The 17978-nt window shown below is 32.3% G+C and overlaps 1 protein-coding gene across 1 annotated transcript; it reads left to right on the plus strand.

Moving 5' to 3' along the window:
- The first annotated feature begins 7179 nt into the window (after positions 1–7179).
- On the plus strand, positions 7180–10694 carry LOC149479799 (collagenase-like). The gene is made up of 5 exons (XM_089707130.1): positions 7180–7356; positions 8060–8327; positions 8653–8751; positions 9134–9330; positions 10532–10694. The coding sequence occupies exons 1-5, from the start codon at positions 7180–7182 to the stop codon at positions 10634–10636; spliced, it is 846 nt and encodes a 281-aa protein (XP_089563256.1). The 3' UTR covers positions 10637–10694.
- Positions 10695–17978: the final 7284 nt, after the last annotated feature.

A 17978-nucleotide genomic window follows, 5' to 3' on the forward strand; every position in this document is an offset into this window, starting at 1 on the left:
TGTATATAAAAACATAGCGGCCCGCTCCGGCTTCGCACGGGTAGCTAAATAGATAGCCAGGCGGCCGGCCGGTACCGCCGCAAACGCTACGTCCCGCAATTTTTAAATCTGTAATATCTTCGAAAATATTCACTTAAATCATACGGTGTAAAGGGCCATATAGATCTATATTGAATGAAAAATGTATTCAAGGTATTTAATTGGTTAAGGATTAATGCTGTATTGGTTAAAATCGCATCGAATATTAGCCATTATTTGTCGTAAAAAGTAAATGACAAAAAATAGTTATTGTGGGTTATCCATAAGAGATAGACATATACCATCGCGGACTTTTCTGTAGACCTTTTCAATGTATATAATACTTAGTACATTATTTTGATAAAACTCGTATGGTTCAGCCTGCGTTTGCAATGTAAGCGGAAAAAATGTAATTTTTTACGACATCACATTAGAAATCTCAAAAATAACAGTACTTTTCCACTATTTAATGGATGTTATTATACATAATATAAACCTTCCTCTTGAATCACTCTTTCTATTAAAAAAAAACCTCATCAAAATCCGTTGCGTAGTTTCAAAGATTTAAGCGTACAAAGGGACATAGGGACATAAGGACATAGGGACAGGGAAAGCGACTTTGTTTTATACTATGTAGTGATTAACACCCAGAAACAGATCGAACATCTATGTTCATCACACAAATATTTGCCCCGGGTGGAAATCGAACCTACTACCTCTGGCTTGGAAGGCAGCTAAATGTCACCTGACCCGGATCTAAGATGTCCCAATCGATTCAAACAACGACTTCAAATAAAACAAACTTCATAAACGTCCGCAGTAATTAAAAGTTGGGCACAAAAACGCGGGAAAAATTTAAAAGGGCAAATTAATCACAGCGTAGTTAAACTTATAGCACTGAGAACAAAGTTATCTCAATTAAAGAACCGACTTTATGGTGCAGCAAATTTTATGAGAAACCAGCCTTGTTTTAATCTTATTCTGTGTTATGAGTGTTTTGCTAGCGGCCATGTTGATTCTTGAGGAAGTTTTGCATTTTTGTGGGGAGAAATTTTTCATAGAAATAATAGTATGGAAAAGAAATGGCTGAAGGTTTATCGTAATAATGTTTATACATAACTCCTTTTGTTGAGGAAGGCTTCGTGATGTTAAATAGCTTAATTAAATCCAAGCTTTTAGCCGCAAATGAAAACCCTAGTGAAACCGCGCCTCACAGCTAGTTTATATATTCTTTTATATTACTTATTAAATATTAATCATTACTTTCTGGATTTATTACATCGGAAATACTTTTGTAATAATATTAAGTTACATATAGAGTCTCAATTAAATATTGTACAATATGTAAATCATTCTCGAGTATTCCATATCGATTGAAGGTCCTAAACATGCAAAATTCTACATTTTTACCAAATAATTTCTCCTAACCAAAGTTTTCGTTAAACATATTTGAGGTTATGTAACGTATTTTTTTCGCGCCAATTTCGTTCTATTGAGAGGACAAAATAACAAAATGGCGTCGGGAAGTTCCATCCATTGAGATAGGCCACGTCAACATTATGGGCTTATCCTGAAAATGGCATTTTTTGACCACTTTTTAAGCTGTTTAGATAGCTGTAATGTTTACACATCCGGGAATAAATAAGCGGAAAGTTTTTGGAGATATTCATAAAGGATGGAGTATGTTTGTTGGTATTTTTTGTTTTGTTGACGTTAAAAGGTTAGGGATAGGTCAGCGGTTAAGGTTTTCGATTACATTCAAAAAGTCGATGGCTTAACAACACAATCGAATCGAAATAAGTACTTGTGTACTGAAAGGAATACAATTGCAATCACGTAATTTAGAAGTAACACAAACAGATAAAAAATAATCCTATATACAGGTATTAAGTGTGTACATTTATTATTTCTCTAAAAATGTTTCCTCTCAACAATGTCTACAATTGAATTTATCAACCTCGTGACCTCTACAATGTACTCAAAAAATCAAACCTACTTAACTCAGACGAATCGATAGCTCCATAACATTTACATATCAATATACCGACATATATCTATATATAGTATATTATCTGTATAGCATCCGCACTAGACGGCAGTCAATGGTTAAATATACAATTCGTATTCTGCCGCAAAACATATGGCAGATTAATATTATACAGGGTGGATATTACTTTATTAGAGTCCGGGTTATCAGGGAAAGTATACTTCGAACTTTGGTATTCATAGATGATAAATGTTAAATGTGTACGAGAGATTGGGAATGGTAATTTGTTTTAAGTATCACGGGTTGGGAATGTCACTTTAAATGAATAGAAGAGACGGGAAATTCGGTAGAAGACAGAAGATCTCAGCAGAAAAGACATTATTTGATTGCTAACTCCATTATGTATTCTTGCATGAAGATAAAATAGGTAAAAGTTTGAAAGATTTTTTAATTTAAAGTGTCAAAGGTTTACCTTTAAATTAGAATTCTAATATAAAAGTCAATCATAAACAGATACAAACCGGGTATTAAACGTATTAAAACCAATAACCAGGGTCTAAGTTTATACCAATAAAAAAAAATGTTAAGCGTAAAATCATAGATAAGGACAATTGGTTTCAACATCTGTACGAAAGTTAAACCATGATAGATATATTTTCATTAACTAGGTATATTTTCATTTTTGAAATACGCCGAAAAGTTTCCTCTCACGTAAAACACCCTGTATATCACTCAATTCGTCGTGTTTGCTTTTCATTCATCTCACTGGATGGTTTAACTGCTGATTGGTTTATTGATCTAATTATGAATCGTTTATTTGGAAGGTTATGATTGGATTTATGTAGCCTTGCGTTATAACCAAGATAATATTCCCTACTGCTACCTATAAATAAAAAAATATTAGAGCAGAGAATTCACTTCAATAGAGTCTTTGCCCTTTGAACTTGTTAAGTACCTACGCAATGATTAAATAATTCTGGTTCGAGCTAGAAATTGCAGCAAACATATAAAGAGTTATTGATGTCATTAGACTTTGACTAATGAACTCAATAACTCTTCTAAAAGAAGTTACCTTTAAAATATACCAACATTAAACAAGGTAAGATACAATTGATTTCAACTATTATAACAATTACTTTGACAGTTTAACCTCAATATTAACTAATTATGTATGAAACACGATCATCAAGAAATGTTATATGACATAACCATGTACTTGAATTCTTCATATAACGTCAAAACATCGTATTGTTATGTGTCTCAAGGATACATTAAGAAATAATTGAAATACCACGGGATCTTGTACCGCTCGAAGCGGGATTAGACATTTCAGCGACAGTATGTACTAGTGATGTGCTGAGTGTCGATAAAATTTAGATTTTCGATAAAATTTCTCGAACAACGCTTGCTTTTGAAGATTGGACTCGATAGTATGGATTGTTATTCTTTAAAAATAATTTGTACCTATATTTTAATTCTAAATTTTAAGCTTTGTACATAGACTTACTGCATTAAATTTGATCTTCTTACAACGTACACTCGAGAATCAATTAAAATGCGTAACAAAAAATAAGTGTGTACTTATAATTTATAGAACATTCTACAAAATATAATACTATTTTATGTATTCTGTCCGAATATAACCCAGCATGCATACCTTGTTACCATACATTTTTTTCTGAAATTAAATAAAAAAGTAGTAAGGTATCGATATAAATTCGTACATCCCTAATGACTGAAACCTGGAGAATTATTCTCAAGCTTCAATAGTGCGTAGTGTGATATTTCAATGTATTACGACTTTGTATCAATTACAATACTAACAATGTTACTGGTTTGCAATATATTATTCGATACATTTACGTTATTTTTTATACCTACTTCGGATTCCAATTTATTGCAGATTTTTTTTTATTATTAAAAAAATCTCTACATTTTTTAAGAAATAGCCGCTGATTAAAAACGAAGAAAAAAGTGCATAAGAATGGGATTTATTCAAACTAAGTTCTTTCTCCCTAATTTCATAGAAATCACAGGTATTTATCATGATTACTAGCTGCTCCGCGCGGTTTCACCCCCGTTGCCCCCCTGTTGGTCGTAGCGTGATCATATATAGCCTATAACCTTCCTCGATAAATGGGCTATCTAACACCGAAATAATTTTTCAAATCGGACCGGTAGTTCCCGAGATTAGCGCGTTCAAACAAACAAACAAACAAACAAACAAACTCTTCAGCTTTATAATATTAGTATAGATTAACAAAACGATGCTCGACAAAAGTAACCGAATTGTCTATTACTAGCTTTCCGCCGATGAACTACAAAGTTTAGTACTTCGTGGATTTTCGAAGAAGAGGTATGACGTGATTAGACTGCGTTACTGGAAAACCCGTTATCAAAACTGATAACTGATCCAAATCAACTGTTATCCACCAAGTATTATCATCATTATTGTTTTGTTTTGATTGACAATGTGATAAAATGATATTGTATTTATATTTTTATAATAAAATAAAGGGGAAAATAACCTCTAAAAGCTTGTAGATAAAACTTTTTTATATGTCTGCTCGCTCTTCATAGAATGATCATCAGACCATACAAATATATATATTTTAACACTAGATTTCCGCCCGCGGCTTCGCCCGCGTTTGCAATGGAAATCCCGCATAGTTCCCGTTCCCGTGGGATTTCCGGGATAAAAACTATCCTATGTGTTAATCCAAGTTACCCTCTATATGTGTGCTAAATTTAATTGTAATCGGTTCAGTAGTTTTTACGTGAAAGAGTAACAAATAACAAATAACAAATATATTAGATATTAGATTGTGCAAATCTCAACAAATTCAAAGACATTCTAAACACACATACGTAGCAGTTATATAAGTAGATACCTAAATCATTTAAAACTTTTCATAAATAATATTTATTCTTTCTACACAAATTGAAACATACCACGATAAAATAGACTTCAAACGAACTCCGTGTACACTGTATAGTATAGCTAAAACAATTTATGTTCAAAAACTGCAAAGGGCAGTCGTGTCCCTTAGTTGATGAAGCTGATTATCCTTCCTTTGATTAATTGATGACCAGATTTTAAACAAGGCTTTATTAATTAGTGCCTTGAGGTATTTCGGTAGACTTAAGATTTAGAATAATTAATTTTGAGTGTATTTTACTATGGTGAAAATAGTTTTAGGAAATTAGGCGTTTTTGCGTAGCGACTAAATGATATATTTGTTTTTGTTTATATAAATCCAATGTATCTAATATCTAATATATATTATAAAGGCGAAAGTTTGTAAGGATGTATGGATGTATGGATGTTTGTTACTCTTTCACGTAAAAACTACTGAACTGATTACAATGAAATTTAGCACACATATAGAGGGTAACTTGGATTAACACATAGGATAGGTTTTATCCCGGAAATCCCACGGGAACGGGAACTATGCGGGTTTTCCTTTGAAAACGCGGGCGAAGCCGCGGGCGGAAATCTAGTATATTATAATGTATAGAGCAGTTTTATATATTCGTATAAAACGAAAGGCAGGATATAAGAATTTTGTTACTACGAGACACTTCTAACAAGAAGAACTTGTATAACTAATATTAATTAATGATTTAATTCTGATTGCTTATAATTATTAAAAAAATCCTTCTAAACATCGTAATTCGGACAATATGAATTCATATTCTACCATGTAAATATAGTTAAACCATTTAAACAACTCAATGATCCAGCTATTATTATATTATGAATTTATATTTGAATTTCAATTGCACTTATCATACATAACACAACGCAATGTTGTGCGTCCGTTTATTTATAAATAGTGATTTTAGTTTCCGGGTATTTTGAGTCACTGTACGATAATAATAAATAGATAAGATCAAGAAGCTTATATCTAATACACTGGAGATTTCAGTATGAACATTAGATAACTTGTAACAAGAAAATATGGCCTTGAATGACGCCTGTATGTTTTTTTATTCCTTTCACACCCACTTGCCAAGTTAGGTGCGAAAGGTATAAAAAAACATACAGGCGTCATTCAAGGTCATATTTTCTTGTTACAAGTTAATGTTCATACTGAAATCTCCAGTGTATTAGATATAAGCTTCTTGGATAAGATAGGGCGTATTCAGAAAGAAAGCTTGAAACTTGTAAGCGCTTATAAGCGCTTATCGGCGCATGTCAGCGCTGGTAACCCGCGCAGGAAAATATATGAACATGACAAGCGCCGATAAGCGCTTATAAGTTTCAAGCTTTCTTTCTGAATACGCCCATACGTTGTAGCGTGAAATGTAATGTCAGTTTATAATCACTTTCCTTTTACTTAATATAGATTTAAGTACTTAAGTACTCACTTATTGTGTAAGTATGGAATAATTTGCTTTAACAAATTAGTGGTTTTATATATTTTTAAGCCGGGATTCGAACCCGCGTCTTTTTGCCATTCCAGGACTATGCCTAGCCTGCCGGCGATCTGATTCTGCTTGAGCTATCAAATTTCTTCCACTCTTGCAGTTTTTTAGCTAAACTATTTTGTTCTGATATTTTACATTTTTTTAATTACGTTATGGAATTATATTATTATCCGTATTACCTTATTTTTTTCTTAAAATTATGATGAGCCTTAGCGATATTGATTAGGTAGTTTTTAATAATTGATTGAATCTACATTATATACATTTATCAGTTCTAGATATTGATTTAAGTAGAACCAGCTTAATTTAATTTCTTGAATTCATAAAGATTAGCGATTTTCAAGAAAATTTTGGCCACTGCAAACAAATAATCTGATGGTTAATATAAATGAATAAATATTTCTGGAAATTACTGGTAATATGAAAGTTTCAATGAATAAATATTTCTGGACAAATTGCACCACATTAATGAACAATTCTGAACTATAATAATGAACAAAAAAATCACGAACATGAAAAACATGCAGTGCCCTATATGACATTCTTCAACACTGAGATCAACTTAATAAGCCGATTCATACACCCTTCGCAAACCTGAACACAATACACAGATATAACAAAATAAAAACAAACAAACACACAAAAGAACCTACACAGCAATACAATCACTTATCATATCTGATAATCAAACAATAATTATAGATACGTCGCAATCATTTTCACGTAGTTTCAATTAGTTCAAAATGTATCTCAAATTGGTTGCATTATTATTTGTTATTAGTGTCTGTAATTGTGAACTGTCATATGATTATCATAGAAATGTGGGGGTTCGAGTCGCAAATTATGTTCTCCAAAATGAGAGGATGGCCAGAATAATTGGTGGGACTAAAGTACCTGGAACTACTTCTTATCCTTATCAGGTACTAAACAAATGAAGAGATTTGAAAAAGGTTAAAGCGAGTTGAGTTGATATTTTTCTGGTGTTATATTTTGGTTCTGGGTTGATAGATTTTTATAGCACTAGAGTAATCTTCTTATATATAAAATTCTCGTGTCACAATGTTAGTCTGCATACTCCTCCGAAACGGGTGGACCGATTCTCATGAAATTTTCTGTGCATATCGGGTAAGTCTGAGAATCGGCCAACATCTATTTTTCATATGTACCACGGGCGAAGCCGGGGCGGACCGCTAGTTATATTATAATATTTAACCGACACTGTAGAAGAAATTATATGAATTTAGACGAGATTTGAACGATTTGGGTTCTTCTATTGTTAGTGTTAATTAATTCTGGAGTCACAACATTCAATTGTAGCATGATTCATGTTGTTTTGTCTAGTGAATATTTGAAGTACTTGACTTTAAATACATTGTCTGATAAAATAAATATGCTATTTGATTTCTTGAATCTCCTGGTTTCCTGCAAAATTATCTCCACGCCATCTAATAAAAGTTAGATTGAACACCGCGATCACCCAGAGTCCAGAGACATTACTCGAACGTACACGATACCTATGCAATGCAGCATTCAGTTTTATACACAATTACCTATTGAGTACTCTATCTAATGATAATTAATTGCACAGTTGATAAATTGATGTATTAACATCATACATTCCAGGCAGGTATAGTAGCGACCCTCACAACTGGCTGGACGTCCATCTGTGGAGGAGCCCTCATCTCAAACACCCGCGTCCTCACCGCGGCTCACTGCTGGTGGGATGGTGTTAGTCAAGCGAAGACCTTCACTGTAGTACTGGGATCCCTGACCATATTCACTGGGGGTACGAGAATAACCAGTAGTGATGTGGTGGTGCATCCCTCGTGGAACTTGAAGGACTATACTCATGATGTTGCTGTGGTCAAGATTGCAAGGGTGGAATATAATAGTTGGTATATTTTGTTTATATATCATTTATATGGAAGAGCTGCTTCCCTCGGTTTGATCTGGAATAAAAAGAAAAAATTGGTTAGTTTACTTTTTCCTGGTGTGTGAAGTTTCAAAATCAATTTATTATTTGTTTTGAAGGTTATATGGCACAAAAAATCGCTTTCTGTTCAATTTGCAAATATCTGTAAACTATAAATTAAAAATTATTATAATCACCTTTCATCTAGTTTTTTAAAAAGTTTTTCAAAATGTTGATAAAGAAACTAAACAGTTTGCATGTTTTCTAGATTATATAATTAAACAAAAGATATTAAATATTACAGATAATATACAAGCAATACCGTTGCCAACTGCTGCAGATGTTAACAATAACTTCGCGGGAGTCACCGCGACTGTCACGGGGTATGGCAAGACGAGCGATGGTAGGAAAAAGATAAATATGTAATTTATATAAGATATAATTTGAAAACTAGATTATTTTTTGCTGTGCTTCTTGATCAAGCTACGTTCAACGTCCCATTATTCATTAGAGTACACATGTTCGTCATTTTTAATTTTTTGATTGAATTATACAGTATTTATTACGATATACATGCAGAAATTTACAGTTATGAAATGTATACAATTTAATCCCTTCTACAAACAGAAAAAATACTTCTTAAGCATACTTAACAATACAATAATAACCACACCCTTAAAGAACTAAATAATTTTGCAATGTCATGTGTCTTATGCTCATAACAGACACGAAATTCACATTATTAACACCAATAAAAAAAAACATATGCCATTTAAAAATTTCAGCTCAAACCAGCTTCCCCACAACCACGGCTCTTCACCACATTAATTTGAAAGTTATCACCAACGCAGTATGTCAGAAAAGTTTTCCCGTGACGATCCACGGCAGCCATCTTTGTACCGATGGTAGTGGCAAGGTCGGGACTTGTGAAGGGGATTCTGGTGGACCGTTGACAGCTGTGGTTAATAATAAACGGACTTTGGTATGTGTTTTTGATATGTGGTACATATTTTTATGGTAGAGTATGCATAGGGTCTGATGTTTGGTCAAAGCCATAAACAGTAGGCGGTGTCAAACTCAAACTGATACATTTATTTATAGACTAGAGTAGATAATTTTTGAAACAAAAAAAAATCGCAGTCGGATGAAACCCATTAGAAAAGGAGGGGAATATGATAAAAATGTAAGGAAAAATAAATTACGGTCAATCCGAGTTCGGGTAAAAGCTAATTTTCAGACTGTTTGTATGCATTTCCTGAGAACATTTATTATGGTGGTGTTTATTTTTTTTACACCATATGAAAGTAAAGATTTCAATGAATAAAAGGCACCCCAAGTTTTTGAAAAAAGCTGATATTTTGACGGGTGACTTTTCGATTGAAAATTAGGTTGTTTTTTTGGTATTAATTCAAAATAAGGCGAAAAAATAAATATTTTCAATCAAATAAATTACAGTATATTTGGGACATAGTAAAGTAAGTTTCCACCAAATTTCGTAGAAAAAAAAAAATTTTGAAGTAGATAGAAATAAAAGACCAAAAACTTGGTTTTTTGAATTTTTCACCTAAATTTTGAAGTTATGTGAAAAAATTGTGAATACAAAAGTTGTAGAACTTTTAATTACCTACAACTTTGCCATTGAACTTTTTTCTATAGGACTTGTAGTTTTGTCGGAAATCGAGAGAAACCATTTTTTTCTCTTAAAAGCTCCCCCCTCCCGCTTCCCGAACTCGGATTGACCGTAATTTATTTTTCCTTACATTTTTATCATATTCCCCTCCTTTTCTAATGGGTTTCATCCGACTGCGATTTTTTTTATCTTTTCATTATTTTCAAAGGCTTCTACCCCAGTCTATTATTCAATTAGACTTCTTCTAGAAAAACTTTGGAATCGTCGTTACATAGGTGTCATATGTGCTCTGTGCTAATTGGACTCAGAATTGAAGTTTTATTCAGTTTTTTGTATAATGAAATGTACCTATAATGAAATCTTTGTGAAAAATTGTATAGTTTCAGCAGTTCATTTAAAAGCTCTATTGTATCTTTACAAATAAATTTCATAGTTTTGAACCTGATTTGGTTTTTGTTGTTGTGGAATGCCGATTTTTTTGTTGTTGTTGCGTACATACCAACATTCATAGTTACAAAATGGAGATTATTATGAAAATATTCCTTTATAACAGATCGGCATAGTTTCCTTCGGGTTGGCTGACAGCTGCCAGTCTGGAAACCCATCGGTGTACACGCGGGTGACTGCTTTCCTTACATGGATCAACGCACAACTATAACAGGAAATATGTATAAAAAAGGTTTTATGCTAAATAGTATGGATAATAAAATATGATATGAGAAGTTTTTAATGTATTTTTATTTATCCTTTACTAGATGAACAGCTTTGTACTGAACCGACGACCGTATTAGCACTTAATAAATAATTTGTAAAAAATACAATTTACACAACCTGATTTAAATTTACAGCTGATAAGTCATATTTGTTCATTTAAATGAAGATATTTTTAAAACTTTAGACTTTTTTACCAATTTTTACCACTTTAATTCAGGTTAAAAAAGGGCATTACTTCGGGTTACCTAACGTATCTCCTAGTTCTTTCCTTGTTTAATATTATTGAGAGGAAAATTTTGCAAATTTTTGAGTTTAGTCTAAATCATATTAGTATAGGAGTAGGATTACAAAATGTTTAGATAACTTAATTTTTCAACTATATTCCCTCATAAATAAAGCTTCTTGATTTCTAATTCGCTTTAAGCCGCAGGGAGTAACTTACAGTGTTGGAAACTTGCGGAAGAATTGTGAAGTTAAATAATAAACGGTACAATACAATCTAGGAATTAAGAGGTTGTATAAGTGTAAGAGAATATAGAGCCAGGATATTATATTGTTGTAGGGGAATATATAGTGCAGAGGGTTGAACGTCGTTATGGGACCATTGAGATAATATTACTATACGTATGGTGGAGACACCACGAACAAAATCTGTGCGCCATTTTTTTGCTCTAACTAAGTTTTAAAAATTATTATCTAGTTAGGTTCTTACCGATGAAAGTTATTCCTTTGCACATTTCCGTATTATTTGTATTATTTGTGCAATATCGTAACACACACGAAGGCATATTTGATGCGTTTCACTTTAAAACCATTAAAAAAAAGCTCAACATACGCCACATGACGTATGTTGAGCGGAACATAAGTGATGTAGGCGGTGTCGTCTCCATATATGTATATCTCAATGTATGGGACTTGTATTTTCAAAACATTGAACGTAGCAAAATTTATGGAAATATAGAGTATCCACAAGACCACTTATTTCTACGATTCAGAAATACAGATATCTGAGTATGTCCGTGATGTTATAAATAAATGAATAGGTATGAGTAGTTAATCACCTGACATAACGTCGTAAATGTGAATTTATAATAGTAAAAAATATATTAATATATACTGAATAAATACTTTCAAATCTTCAGCTATATCTACTCGCATATAAAATTTCATTTTTATATAAAAATGAAAATCGTTTTCCGACCGACCGATTTCGATAATTTTTTTTTTATTATATTCCTTGAAGTACGAGGATGGTTGTAGGTATGTAGAGAAAACGTAAATAAGTACCACGGGCAAAGTCGGGGCGGACGGCTAGTTATTTATAAATATTGTCTGTATCACTAAACTGCTGTATGTTTTATCAATGAACGATTTATAATATTGTTATCTGTATGAATAGTTTTCTCTATACCTCTATCAAAATGAAGCAAGGGAGATCACAATTTACTTAACCAAACTATTAAGATACTGATCTAATGATCATGTAATAACTTGAATATAAACAAGGTCAAACATGGCTACCGCGGCACAGCTTATATAGTTTGATAAATTATGGTGGATGGCTCGTTAGTCTCACAATTCAAAATTACCGACTAGTATAGTAATTACGCCTAACGCGCGGTCAAGCCCTAACTGCTATTAATTCCCCAATTAATCTTAACTAATGGATAACTGACTGTAACTAACGTCAGATAATTACTAGGTTTCTGTGTCGTTATAATAAGGTATTCATAAATATGTTCTAAATCTAGGGTAGGGGGTGTGAACAAAATACTGTAGAAATATAGTATAGAAAATGTATTGAGATAGAATAGTCTCTTGAGTCGTTCCCTCATATAAATATCTTATATATAAAATTCTCGTGTCACAATGTTAGTCTGCATACTCCTCCGAAACGGGTGGACCGATTCTCATGAAATTTTCTGTGCATATCGGGTAAGTCTGAGAATCGGCCAACATCTATTTTTCATATGTACCACGGGCGAAGCCGGGGCGGACCGCTAGTCTTATATATAAAATTCTCGTGTCACAATGTTAGTCTGCATACTCCTCCGAAACGGGTGGACCGATTCTCATGAAATTTTCTGTGCATATCGGGTAAGTCTGAGAATCGGCCAACATCTATTTTTCATATGTACCACGGGCGAAGCCGGGGCGGACCGCTAGTAGATATATAAAATAATCACATTATGATACATAGTAACTACTCAGCTAGCCCATGTCCGTGCAATTTGCACACATATTCATTATGCATGTGTTTATTATAATGAATACTTTTTATGTAGAGCAAGTTTTCGATTTTTTGTATGTCTCTAACATTGAACTGTTATTTATTACACGTTATGTAATTACACGCCTGTAATTAAGAATTTCAAAAGAGGCTCACCGATTTTGAAAATACATGTAAGATCCATGATCTTTACTTAGGAGGTGGTCAGGTCAGCAGGTCACTAATCAAAGCGCATTTCTTTTTATCGGACAAAGCCGGGACAAGAAGCTTGTATAACAATATTCTGAGAACAAATCTTACTAGCTGCTTAAAGCAAATAGATTTATATATTTGGCGTGTTTCCAAAATTCCTTTCTCGACTCTGCTAGCAATGAGTTATTTATTAAAACAAGCATTGTTTTGTTTAAGGCTGCAGTCTAGCAAAATTGCGTTTTCAACAAGTTATTTGACAATTTTTTCCCGGCTAATGAAATGATAAACTGAATTTTTTTTTCTTGTTTATCAATTAGTGTTATATACGCAATGCGCGTGAATTTTTTCACATTTATAAAGTTACTTTATTTTACCTTAATCAGGCCTTCAAGATAAGTCTCTTTCTCCCAAAGACATTTCGAGCTAAGTTTGTGCACTCACTACGTTGCAACCGATTAAAATTTACACAATCTGATCAGCACATTATTATCCTTATATAGTCGTTATTAAAAAGTGCTGAATACAATTGCCGAAAAACTTATGATTTTCTTAATTAGAACGTTATAAATTCATTAAATTTCCCATTTTTTGCCTTACAAAATCTATTGATAAATACTGCTAAAAGTAATTTTTTCCATTAATTTATTCGAGTTGGTTGAAGACCAATGAGTATTAATCCTTTAAAAAATTTTTTTTGAATTTTGATAATTCTTTAAATATTAAAATATATTTAAAATTATTAGGAAAAATCCTAGCGAATTTCTTTAGTCGCGCTCCTTGGGCCGGAGCGTTCTGACGTGTGCTCTACGCTCGATTTTCCTTCATACCGAAGTGAAAGTTGCTCTACTTCATTAAATTTAATATTTTTGTTAATTGATTATTTTTATCTTAGTTTTGGGCAAATATTCGTATTTTTAAACATTTGATTTCGATATGGAAAATAAACGAAAAAAATACGCGTGTAACTACTAGAAAAAAAATTATCTTCGAACATAAAGTTAATGAAACCAAATAGATTGCAAAGGTGATTGGCAACAATTTCTTTATTTTACGGGGTGTCAGTAAAGGGATGTATATTTCTTTAAAACTAAAGTAAGCTCTTTCGACTTTATTATTATTTTATTTTATTTTATTTATAAATGTTCTTATAATATAATTTTTTTGAAGTTCCAAAAATGTTTATTTTTCGTTTGAGAAATACGAAATATAAAATAAACTTGTATTGAGAACTTGAACTTCCCAAGTTCATCCGGGGAAATCCCCATACGGGGAAAATGATTGTTTACTCCAAAATTGATCCGAGGTGTTTTAATTTTTTCTTCTAGTCATTTTCAACGTAGCGGCATATTGTTTGATTATTAATTTTGTAACTTAAATACAGGATGTTGGTTTTATATTCTGATCTTACAGACGCGCTGACAAATTTAGTCCGCCATTTCTAGTTTAGTCTACCAACTCTAAGTACCAATATTAAAACGAATGGATTATCATCACATCATCAAAACTCAGATGTAATGGAAGATCACAATAACATAGAAAATTCAGTGAGTGTTGAGAACTAAACAAACAGAAGTAACAGAGACGCGAAGAAAAAAAAAGAGGACGAAAACGATAATTCGTTGATGCTTTCCCTTTTCGACGTATTGTTAGGGTACATCACCAATCTGCAAAAAACAAAACTGATGATTCCCAATTGCTGATTAAAAATGAAAAACAAATAATCGACAACAGTGGTGAAAATTTGCTGATCACAATGAAACATCCTTCAGTGGTAGCAGATTTACTCATTTAAAATGTATCGGTGAACAGCGTAAAGGAGAGCAGGACAGGAAAACATTATGAATGTGGATGGTGGATTGTATACAGGGTGTAATCGATAAGTATGTGCAGGCGATTATGACGTTATTATTGCAGGTATCAAAAAACTTAAAACTGATATCGAAATTACTTTACCTAATGAGCAAAATGACAATAATAACTTTTTAAAAGTATAACGAGAAATATCTAAAAAATTTACTTTATACACTCCCATATCAAAAAGGGAAAATGGGACTAGTAGAAGTTAAATGTCTAATTCCGGCAAAAGATATGAATGCGGAAGATGCGGTTAAAAAAAATTTTAATATTTGAAATACAATGCAAAAAATAACACTTTTGTCATAGATAAGAATCATGACTATTTTTTCCAAATTCAGGGACAACTAAACGTTGCAGAAGCAGAAGTCTGCTTATTTGCTGTTTGGACTGGAGTGAATCATTCGTTAAAAATAGAATATATAAAAAAGTATATGTAACGTTTAGGCAAAATAAAATGATGGACCAGTATCAAGATTTTACATAAATTGCCTACTGTCAGAATTGATTGATTCGAGACTTCAGCATTCGATGCCATCAAGGACCCATCCTATATCATTCAAGCGATTGAAAAAAAAGAGATAAATCCAGTGCAACCGATAAAGCATCAGAATGCTAGCAAAAGATTTATTAGGTTTATAAATATAAATCTATATATTATACATAATATAATAAATCTGTAGAAGACGCGAAGACTGACATCCGCGCGGACGGAGTCGCGGGCGGAAGCTAGTCAGAAATAAATATCTTTTGTTTTCATTTGCGTATTTTTCTATTTTATAATTTTTTAACACAAACATTACATTTTTTTATTATATACAAAATTTGTTTATCCGTTTTATTAGTTAAACTGAACAACTTTCACTTAGAAACTTAGGTCGAAAAAAATGTATAGAGTTATGCATTTTGTATGGAAAGCTTATTTTTTTTTATATTTCGTCCAAATTTCTTTGTAAAAGTTGATCAGTTATATAAACATGAAGTTGAAGATATCAATAGACAGTATTCGCAAATGTTGTGTACTGATAAAAAAAATCACCCGGTGTAATTTTCACGAAAATTGTTTCAAATTTTCATTTTTGGTACTTATTACGAATATTAAATTATACGAATGATTTAATTTTTAAAAATTAAGTGGAGCAACTTTCCCTTAGTACATTTGTATTATTTACATATAGGATGACAGGATGCATTTGTTTGCACTACTAGACCAAGCCCTTAACTGTTTCACGTAACGTATGTATAGCTTGAGTAAATGTTTAGTTTTACAACGCTTTTAAAAATGTTAGGCTTTTGGAACTAAAGTTTCATATTATGTTATTGAAGGCTTTGTTTGTAATGTCAATTTTATGGAATTTTATTAAATGTACATAATTTTAATCGACTTAAAAACGCACCAATCCCATGAATATTAAGGGTAATATTACCAATATTTTATATAATATAAAAATAGTTTTACGTTTAAAGAAATTCGACTTTAAAAATAGATCAAGTTTTTTACTTCATCTATCCGTTTAAGCGTGATAGACTAACAAACACCCAAACTTCACCTTAATCTCGTATAAAACACTTACCTAATCTTATACCCATACAAACAATAGAATGACGTTATACAGGCTTCTATATTGGAATTAACAAACAATTTTATTACCCAGTGTAAATCATTACAAAGATATCTCTAGTGAAATCATCCTTTTAGTCCATTGAATAAAAAGTTCTAGAGTGCGTGAGTTAGTAACGTAAGATATTTCTTCGGAAACATGTCAAGAGTCCCTAGGTAATAAACATACTAAAACCCCGGGACACTAGGAGGAGCCCCGGAGTGGGGGGAGGGGGGAAATGGGTCCATTTTTTCATTTTTCACTTAAATCTCAAAAACGGTACATGTTAGAGAAAAACTTTCAAGGAAAAGTTGAAAGGCCATAAAATTATCTACAAGTTGTACCTAAATCATTTTTTCCTATATCCTACCGTTTCTGAGTTATACGCAGTAAAAAATGATATTGGCTCAAACAATTTCCCCATACTACACATCAATCGATCAAAAAATATTTATTTCTTCCAAAAAACTCAAATGTGCAACTTGTGACCGGTACTGATAGATTGCTCTTAATTAGGTCTATAATTGGTAAAATAAACACATTCCTCCATGGAAGCCTTTAGGAGGAATCGATTGTTAAAATTTTATATTAGGGCAGTTTGAGTTACTGAACTTGAACTTTTTATTTTTTTTCTTCCAAAAAACTCAAAAGTGCAACTTGTGACCGGTACAAATAGATTGCTCATAATTAGGTCTATCATTGATAAAAATACTAGATTCCACCACGGAGGCGTTTACGGGGAATTGAATTTTATTAGGGTAGTTATGATACTTGAACTTTTTATTTTTTTTCTTCCAAAAAACTCAAAAGTGCAACTTGTGACCGGTACCAATAGATTGCCCATAATTAGGTCTATCATTGATAAAAATACCAGATTCCACCATGGAGGCGTTTACGGGGAATTGAATTTTATTAGGACAGTTAGTTAAAAAGTTCAAGTATCGTAACTACCCTAATAAAATTCAATACCTCCTAAACGCCTCCATGGTGGAATCTGGTTTTTTTTATCAATGATAGACCTAATTATGAGCAATCTATCGGTACCGGTCACAAGTTGCATTTTTGAGTTTTTTGAAAGAAAAAAAAATAAAAAGTTCAAGTATCTTAACTACCCTAATAAAATTCAATTCCCCGTAAACGCCTCCGTGGTGGAATCTAGTATTTTTATCAATGATAGACCTAATTATGAGCAATCTATCTGTACCGGTCACAAGTTGCACATTTGAGTTTTTTGGAAGAAAAAAATAAAAAGATCAAGTTCAGTAACTCAAACTGCCCTAATATAATATTTTGACAATCGATTCCTCCTAAAGGCTTCCATGGAGGAATGTGTTTATTTTACCAATTATAGACCTAATTAAGAGCAATCTATCAGTACCGGTCACAAGTTGCACATTTGAGTTTTTTGG

The sequence above is a fragment of the Colias philodice genome, chromosome 19, assembly GCF_061535455.1.
Source record: "Colias philodice isolate Cphi_HAF_F1 chromosome 19, ilColPhil1 Martin Lab GWU primary, whole genome shotgun sequence".
Taxonomy (NCBI): Eukaryota; Metazoa; Arthropoda; class Insecta; order Lepidoptera; family Pieridae; genus Colias; species Colias philodice.